Below are 9,969 nucleotides of genomic sequence, written 5' to 3' on the forward strand. Positions count from 1 at the left end.
TAGTAAAGCGCACACGGCCTGTGGGAGTAACCAAAAACTAAGCACGTGATCTTTAATAAATCTGTTTTGAGTGAGCCGACAAAACCTGCAATACCTGTCCAAATTATCGTTGCAACCTCCCCTGTTGTAACAGTGTATTCGCCATAGAACATATACGGGCTTCAATAGACTGCGAAAATACAGTTCCAAAATGTTACGAGGTCGTACTTATGAAAAAATGGAGAAAAATTACTTGCTAAAACGATGTCTACAGACCGGTTCCCCCACAGATTTTCATGTCCTATTTATTGACAGTTTCAAAAGATATATCCTGTGACAGTTTCACAAGCTTTTTTCGAGAACGCTAAACGTGCATGCAGTGAATACGTATTTTGGCCATCATAAAGAATATCACTTATTTACCGTAATCCGTCGTGCGGGATTTTTGCACCACGCCACAAAACCGCTGTGTGTTGAACTCAGGTGAGAGGATTGGACCACAGATACACACTGTGAGTAGATAAAACTGATATTGTCAAACTGTATATAATTTTTGGGGACAGTATAACCTAAACGGACGAATAATATATCGGAGTTAGGTTGTCATTTGCTGAAAAGCAGTATGCGAGCACCATTATCTGGTTTGCACCAAACACTTATGTCTCATAGACTACTTTTGCTGTGTCAGTAGGACAGTAGCGTAATGGTGTGCATTGACAAGTATACAAAGATTGAAGCAGGCCCACAAGCAAAGTGGTTGCACAAGATACAAGACTAGTAATTGGTTCAACTATCGCTCGGACCAGCAACTCCTGTTAACTTTTCGTCATTAGTTGAGCATACAATAAACGTTTTTACAAACAGAAAACATAATGTTATGGCTGATGAGAGAAGGTTTCGCAGGACGAGGCGTTCTGCCTAAAATGTTTAAAACAGAGATTCATTATGCAAATAATAGGCAAACTTTTATGAGGAAAGAGGTTACATAAAGCTGTGAAAGTGCAAAAGCAGCTTGTTTTCAACTGACTTCAGATGAGACTAAGTCTCGGTACCATGCGTAGGTCCCTGCTGGTCGTGCTGGTCGGACCGGTCTGCAGACAGCTTGAACTTTCATTTTATTCCAAAGTTTTGAACCAGCCACTTCAGATACATAGCCAGTCTAAACACCATCCCAAAATGGTTCCTCTATTTTGGTGAAAAATGCGAATCATTTATTATGTGACTCTAGAGTTGACGCTCTGAATGACTTGATAATTCCCAATGTACTTTGAAAGGAACTGATATTTTTGTGCAGTTGTGCCCTACAGCTCAAGCCATAGCACAACATTTTATCGTCGGTCCGTCGTTCGCATCTTCTTTTAGGCCATGTTTATCAGCCTATTTGAGTTTTTGTTCCCTTTAACAATTGTTCATGTATTTCATGGATAAAATTTTCAATTAACTTACGAAACACAGCAGCACACACATCCGTCCAACTAGATGCAGGACACGAGTTCCGTTTTGAGGTTATGACTTTCAACTAAACAGATCAAGGACACCTTGGCACTGAGAAGCTGTGAGACATCCCTAGTAGGTAGAAAATACGCCGAATTTCGTTAACAATTCGCGAAAATTAAAACTGGTTGGTTGCCAATTTAGATGAGTAGTTGGTCAGCACAGATGCCATGCGTCTTGACGCTACAACCCCTATTGCAAAGATCATCACAGTTGTGTTGGGGTATAAATTTTAGAGTTTGAGTATGTAGCTAGTCTCCTTCCACAACCACAGTTTAATTAATAAATTGTCCTCTTTCAATCACACTGCACCAACCAGAATGAAAGTGAATGTGTGGGTTACCTTGTCGGTACTGGCGGACGAAGCAGCTCCTAATCGATTCATCTTGTTTGAATTACATTTTCGGCACTCTCTAATAATGTGTTCGCGGATAACGGACAGATTCATTCATCACTTTTAAATACGTAATAGTTCTGGCTGTCCAGTTGGTCATATTCTTAAGTAATTTCAAGCTTGAAGACGGAGCGGGCAAGATCAGTAGTCGGGTGGGCATTTGGCATGGGAGAACCGAATGCTTTGTAGTTTGGATTTTGTGTGCGATGTGCTTCAAGGTGAGCAAACACTGTCCACAAAACATTTACAATTTCGGATACATAATCCGACTCATAAACTCGTCCGCTTATAGCACAAGTGGGCGAATTGAGAGTTACTCGTCTCATTTTGCTAATATTTTATTTTGGTCAGTCTCCATGACAATGACGCAGCTGTGCCCTTTCATTTTCTCGCGTTGTTTTCCAGTTTACAAGTATAAAATAAGGACGTAAAACCTTTTCGCTCCACACAGTGTAAGAAGATTTGTAGATAAATTGGAATAAAGAAATTCTAAGAGTAAAGCGTGATAAGCATCACATGATGCGGTACACATATCACCATGCGCTAGTAGGCCCGCGTAATTAAAGAATAGTGTTTCGAATGAGTTAAACCGATTCAGGTCAAAGCTACTGATCCGTCGTATGCGTTTTCGGGTTACAAGCACAGAAATGGCGCGAAAAACTCAAGCGAGACAACGCAGCGGTAGGTGGAGTAAATTTATCGATTTGTATGGTACTTGGATAAAGATTCGTTAACGCATCCAAATGAACTCAGACCGCTAATTAAAGGTATTTGGAGACGAGTTGTAGATGATTAATGTTCGCAAAACACACGAACAAAACCATTGGACAAAACCAGCAATCACAAACAGATATTTTGCTGGAGTGAAGCAAGTGCTGCTTGACAAAGTTTCGAAAATTCCATCCTTCTTACTTCACGTAATCCACGTCATCAATTTCCAGACCTTCAATCTAAGAGTCCAGGTATCAAAGGGCTTGTCCGCTAGGTTTTTCTCTACACTTGGTTAACTAAATTGAAGCTGGTTGATAATCCTTCTCTAATCCACTCGAAAACATGTATTCGTCAAACGTCCGCTGAAGGAACTTAATGTCCATCACCCGTACAATCAAGTGAACAACATCTATCTACCTCGGTATGTGTGGTCGAAAACTACTCAAGTAGTAAATATTACCCAGTATATTGTCGGTGCTTCACTTTGTACGAAAGGACAGATGAAATTCTAACCCTGTGGATGTGCAGCCTGGTCTCCGTTTGCAGCCTCCGGTTCCTCTTAAGGAACCTTAGCATTTGTAACGCAGAATCTCAGCTCAATTTCGAAGTCCAAGCAATTTGGTAGTGTTTTTCAGAGGTAGCAGAAGTCCGCACGGTAGCTCACAAATTCCCTTTCAGTGTTCATTCCCTGAACAATGCTGAGAGTTCCACCTAAGGCAGGTTGGTTCGTACTTATGATTTAGCCAAACCATTGGAGCGCAGACAAAACTTAGCAGCCGGGAGCTGTGGTTCATCGTGTCTGTGTGTTTAAATGGCACCAAGGTACCATGACCTTGGTTTGGTGGACCAAATCCTTCGCACTAAAATGTTCATCAATTTACACTCGATACATATGATATCAGCGTTGTTTTTGAAGCTCATGTTCTCGTTCGACGCCAGATAAAAAATGAAGAATGAGTGAGGGAACACGCCTTTTTTTCGTGAACCAGGATTTAGAAATCATCTAAAGTCCATCCATTCGTTTGCACCTTCACTTTCATTCTATCGTGTAGGCTGTTTGAATTTTTTGGCGGACAGTCGTACTTAGCAAGAAGTGTTTACAATCCTCTCTGCCGACGAAGTCAAAAGCTTATTTTGAAGTCTGTGAAGGAAGCGTGGTACGTTTGGCGACCTTTGCAATATTTTTCCTGGGGCTATCATACAATTTATATCAGGTTCTGTGTGTTGCAATGAGCAAATGTGCATATTTTTGCTTGGGGGGAAGGTTTTCAATGACTCCGGCTGTCCACCGGTTGCGTGATACTTTTTCAACAGCTCGTCCTGTCACATGAATCATCGCCGTAGAGTAAGACGATTAGAGCATCATTAAATTGCAAGACCATACTGATCGTTTGAATGGATACACCCCTCAGATCTCCGGACTGTCATTGTCAGTCAATTTTCACAACAGAATGGCAATTTTGGTATGCTTGCTCATTTGTAATTGTTTGGTTGTGAAGTCTTTTGGATTTCTGATGCCATAAAAATGGTGGTTCGCACACAGAATTCATACTTTCAGAGACGAATTTAAATCCCAAAAACGTTATTCAGTCTCTGTCTGATTCTTTCTTCAAGCTAAAACTTTATTTTCTGGTGACAAACCGGGATATGAAATCGGGCGAATATCAGTTTAAAAACATCCCAGAAGCAAATTCATGTGACTGGAGGTGGGAAACACGCTTCATTAAATATGGATGCAGTAAAGTATTAAGGAAACCAGGTTTTATTCGCTGAAATCCATGGAGAAAGTCAGAACGGGTGATTATCTGTTCCAGATTTCTGTGTAGGATGCATCGATTGATCACACTGGCCGAACTAGGCTTACTTACAGGGTTTTACTTGGAGCCTCTGGTTGAGGAATCAAACTCAAATGCGAACTGGATAATCGTGGAATCCGCAATTTGTCTAGATCCTTACACACTTCAGGTAGAATGCTGCCATACAAGATGACATTACGCACCTCACATATGTATGTTCATGTATGCCATTAACTCAGGTGAAACAAAGCCTCATATGACGTCCGCGTCGTCTAAAGTAGCCAGGCATGTTACAGTCGAGTGAAATGATTATCCGATGACAGCCGACTTCAAGGAGGTAATGTTGTTGGATTCTTGCGAACTATTTAGGAAATCAGAAACCAGGAATATTGCGCCCTGAAACTATCGCAGCTGCTTATGCGAGAGTTTTGCCCAACACAACTGGATCGTTTGCATTCCACCTCATGTACCAACGATAGATACGCCCCCACCTCATTTTCTGTAAGCACCGTGTCGTCACGCCGTTCTGTCCCACCCAGCGGACTCATGCACCAGGGAATTATGAATACTCCGAGGTTGAGTAAACCTTCACTAATGAACGAAAATCAAATACTTCGCAAATGCTGAGGAATGAGTATCCGCAAGAATTCCACTGAGGTTCCTCAACTTTTTAGGGCTGACCGATAATTCTGCATCGGGTGGTATGGTATCGTTCAAATGATTTCGAAATGTGCACGTTTGGAATCATATCCTTTAGTAGTGACCACCAGGTACTCATTTCCAAGACCATTATTCAACAAGTCTGCCCTAATCTATCTTCTCAATTTGCTATTCCGCAGTTGTATGTTTGCCTGCCATGATCCTTAAATAGTGGATGGAATGTCCAGGGCTTCTCTGATGTACTCTAGGGGCAATGTGAACACTACCGTCTGACCTACACGCATTAAATGCTTCATTTTTTTTACAATTTGTTCAGTATATATGGTTATTCAGCATCATGGAGAGATGAGGATGATTAGATAAACAACTCATAGCCTACGTTTTCGAAAAAGTTTGGTGACAATCGGTAGTTTTATCGTTGGGCAACGTTTCGCTTTTGACAAAAAAGTTTCGACAGGGCAAGTGACTAGGTTCCGAGGGGGATTGGGAGTTGAGGGTAAAAGGTTTAGACTAGGTTCCGAGGTTGATCGAGATTTAAGGCGGAAGGAGAACCAATCATCTAAGTCAAGCTAAATCTCTGTTGGGTGTTGGCCGAGGGATTTTAGTGTGTTAGAGTGGTTGAACAAGTGTTGGGTCGTTGGGGAACCTATATTTGTTTGGGTCCTGCCTAGGGTCTAGTTCTTCTGGTTCGGTTCATTTGATGGTTCCTCTTGAACTTCGTTTGAACCTTCTGTCAGTCTTAAATCTGTTAGCCTTAAATCTCGATCAACCTCGGAACCTAGTCACTTGACCTGACGAAACTTTTTTGTCAAAAGCGAAACGTTGCCCAACAATAAATCTACCGATTGTCACCAAACTTTTTCGAAAACGATGACTACCCAATCGGTTTCAGGTATTTTCCACGTGATTGAATGCATAGCCTAGTTTCAAACAATCGTAAAATTTCCAGCCCCGCCTCCGAATCATTTATTGCGCTGACCTCGTTTTCGTCCATGCTTACTTGCGCCGCCGAATCAGATATTATTTCGAACACCAAATAAATAGTGTCGCCAAACTCCACATGATTATGCTATCCTTCTTTTCTTTCTAGTCACAAATAATTTATTTCCAAGTTATGGTCATCGTGTCAGTCAGAACACCTCAGGCGTAGTCATCCATATAATTGGATGTTTCAAGTTAAGCTGCGCTTTCAGCTGGATGAAATGAAGGCCACCAGTGAAGAGGGGAATTATTGCTAAGATATCTAACTGAGTTTCGGATTTTTCGGGACATTTTACTTGGGTGATTGTGCATCCACTGATGAATGTGACGCAGTTTGGCCTACCTGGTGGTTTTCGATCCTCATTCGGTTAGGTAGGTGGTCTGTCCCAGTGTCTGCTCCGCTCACCGCTCGAATGATGGATAATTCCTTGGCGAACCATCAGGTAGCGTACTAGATAGGAGTAGCTTTTGTAAGTGTCTCTTGCTGTCTGTGTCAAAATCACATGCTAATGACGACAGGCGCATGCGTACAGCAATTCTGAGAAATCGGTCAACGTTAGCGTTTACAGCCACAATGCCGTGGCTTTGGATTTCGTCTGATCGTCGTTTTGGAAATTTGGTCTCAGCCACAGACGCAGCGGAGCAAGCAAGCAAGTTACAGTCGATGCAGCGATCCTGCTTTTATCTGATCTGAAATGCGAGCGAGCGTACATCGCCAGCTTCAAAAAGAATTTCTCGGCCTTGCGATGCTGAAGAAAGCTACATAAATTCCGCAGCTCTTCAGGTTCATTGTGACGAGGGTAGTTCTGTTTGGTTCATCATTTTGAGTCAACAGCGTTTGAATGTTTCATGCACCCGGATTTGGTGATCACGTGCAGAAATGTGATTGCTTACAGTTTACCTGAAACAGAGAGGAATAATCATGGACCATTGGGTCACCACAAAATCTCCAAACTGGATGCAGTCTGTGACTGCCTGGCCTCTGAGTATTCAGCTGTAGGCCGTTCACACAGCCTTTGAACTTTTGCTACCAGGATTACTAGTTTTTCGACCGATAGTTAGTTACCTGGCTTCAGCCACATCTCTAGTTCCAGAAAAGTACATTTTGAAGTCAAACTCGTAAAACGTAAGTTTCGTTTAGATTACCTTCAGAAGTCAGGCCGGCGTATTTCATAGCAAACTGAGCCATCCTTACACCGGAAGTAGTGTTGTGTGTCTCCAAACTTTATTATCTTTTCTCTCATAAAATGGAGTAACTGAAAATTCAGTTTAGTAGTTGGTCTCCCTTACACCTATGGGAATATGCTGCTAAAGAATTTTCAACGTTGTTTACGAAAACCAACCGCGATCGCTCTGCTGCAAGGTAGCTGCGAAACGCAAAAATAATTTACGACAGCAACTTATGCATTGGCGTGAAACACTGATGTAACCCTACCCCCTCACAATAAATTTTGTCGGTACATTTGAAGACAGTTTTTTCTATAAAAAAATCTTATCGTGCATACCGCACACGTATACAAGGTGAGCCGGTATACTCCATACTAGGGAGCCAAATTGCCACCAAAATTCTTTCGATAAAATAGGGATGGGGAAACGACTGAAACTAAAGTATTGGTGCACCTCGTCTGGGTTATCCGATGATATGAGCTATACAGATTACTTGGAAATGGCGAACAAAATACATCACAATCGAGAAAGTTCAACAGTGCTTGAACGGAGCCAGAAAATTGGGCGTTTGTCATTCACCTTTAATTAACCGCAACATGACAACTTTTTCCTTAGCATAGAAAGAAAATGCCCATTCTAGACGTGGGAATTCTATGGAATTCTATGCGGGTAATGTCCGTTAGGGATTAACCTCGGGAAGAAATGCATCACCTTCACACTTCTATCAACAGCGAGTGCACTCTTTCGTAGCCGAGAAATCAGCATTAATTTGTTTGCTGTGGCCGTACTCCACATATCAGTTATCCGCTTCACATACAGCTTTGTCTGGTCACCGTTAATGCTATCTGAGATCAGCTCAGGTTTGACGTGACTCTCAATTGATCTGTTGTTCACACAACCACATGCATCGTTTATGATCCTTTCCTATTCAATCACTCTTCAATAGCCGTTTCTAACATCATTTGTACTTTCTACCTGAAACTCTGCGGGCATAAATGTGCATCATCATTTCAGGTCAAATTTGACCTGTAAATCCGGTAGCGACAATAAAGTAGTTTACCCCATAATGCACATGTGCTGATAATATATATAGAATATAAGCACCGCACATTACATGTTGACCGAAGAAAGGCTATTTGAGTTGTATCTCTAAGTTGCACACGGTTGTGAATGACTGGCTCTTCCAATATTTGTTCTCAGATAATGAGAAAGTTTGCTATTGTTTTTTCGTTCTTGCGCACCTATCTAGTTTTGAAAATACTCTACATGGTAGTTGAACCCTGTGTTATGTGGCTGGACACCAGCCACGTGATCAGGGATGTTGAGTGGAATTCCAATTCTGCTGTGTGCTAAAGAGTAAGATGTAATGGTTTTTTGTGTCACGAAACGTAACTGGACGCGATTGGATCGGATGGAACTGAACGGCTCACCAATTGCTTAAATGGAAAAAGTAGCTTTGTCGTTCCACTCACGTTCACGGGAAAGGAAGCTAAACAGAAGGCGATGCCAGAACCGCGCATCAAGTCCAAACGGTCAAGCTCACTGTACAACGGAAGCTCACTTGAGCATACTGTGTATTACGAATGCACGGCTCGCTTAGTTGCACAAAAGAAACTGAAGGCAGACGAATCGTTCAGTCAAGATGGAGTGGAACAATTCATAAAAAAATCTGGCAAGTCGACGATGGCAAATTACGCACTATGCTTTCTACGTGATCGTATTGTTTTCAAAAGTAACAAAGTAGGCGTAAAATCCGCTAGTCATGAACCTGTGCTATACACACAAATTAAGGGCGGGTTTTCAGTCAGTAACTTTCCCAATATGCTCATCCTCGGCATTGATTATCCGGCTCAGTCAAAGAGACGATACGAATCGTTCGTGTTTCCTACCGTTTCGAGCGCAAATGTGGTTAAAGAAATCTTGCTAGATGTGAGGAAACAGCCCGATGGAATACTTCACAGGTCAAGTGTTAGCCAAAATACTGCAAGTATATCTGGCCGTTCACTGCCACGACTATCAATGCCAGAATACGTCTTCCAAGCTTCCACACCTTTAGAGGTAGCGCCTACTGTTTACACATCAGAAGAAGTTGCATCAGAAGAAAAAAAGCCGTCAAAGTCGGAAGAAACAATACCACAAAATGTGCGCGTAAGTCATGCACTTAATTCTCCCATAAAATCAACGTGTACTGAAAATGAACCCAATTTCGATTATCCCAGATGTGTTGAAAATCCAGTGACCCGATCCGACCGAAAAATTAGCGATTCGTATAGATACAAGGCATACCGATCACATCCCGAACTCGCGCAGGTAACCCAGGCACGATTTTCGGACTACCGCTTCTACTCAAGGAACCGGTGTGAAGTTAATCCTCGGACCTCAGTGCTTCTCGATGCCATTCGCCAAGAAAACAGAGAAGATGTCTTGTTTCTGAATAGCAACGAGTGTACAGGAACACAGATAGCGGATGACGGACCAATTTATATGATTTGCAAGCGAGAACCATCTAGATTGTTGTGAGCGGAATGGAATTACTTTATTACACGCGTTGAGGCCAACTGGTTCGTTTTCAACATTTGATAATTTTATACGGCACACCGCAGCAAATAGCAATGAAGCCAGCGCAACATAGACCGAATAGTTGTCAAACTTTCATTTGCTTTCACATCGCGCTGCTTTTTGTAACACTCCGATAAATTTGCTTCCACAAATGGCTGGTTTCTTTATGTCAACCAAGCTTCGGGACTGCCTGGAAAATGAAAGCAGACGGTGAGACTGAGCGCAAGC

General features: G+C 42.1%; 1 protein-coding gene across 1 annotated transcript; it reads left to right on the forward strand.

The window, feature by feature from the left end:
* Window positions 1-8,685: 8,685 nt before the first annotated feature.
* On the forward strand, window positions 8,686-9,702 carry T265_08773 (hypothetical protein; the record flags this gene model as incomplete). The annotated part of the gene is made up of 1 exon (XM_009174665.1): window positions 8,686-9,702. The coding sequence occupies one exon, from the start codon at window positions 8,686-8,688 to the stop codon at window positions 9,700-9,702; it is 1,017 nt and encodes a 338-aa protein (XP_009172929.1).
* Window positions 9,703-9,969: the final 267 nt, after the last annotated feature.

Source organism: Opisthorchis viverrini (assembly GCF_000715545.1).
Source record: "Opisthorchis viverrini unplaced genomic scaffold opera_v5_234, whole genome shotgun sequence".
NCBI lineage: Eukaryota > Metazoa > Platyhelminthes > Trematoda > Opisthorchiida > Opisthorchiidae > Opisthorchis > Opisthorchis viverrini.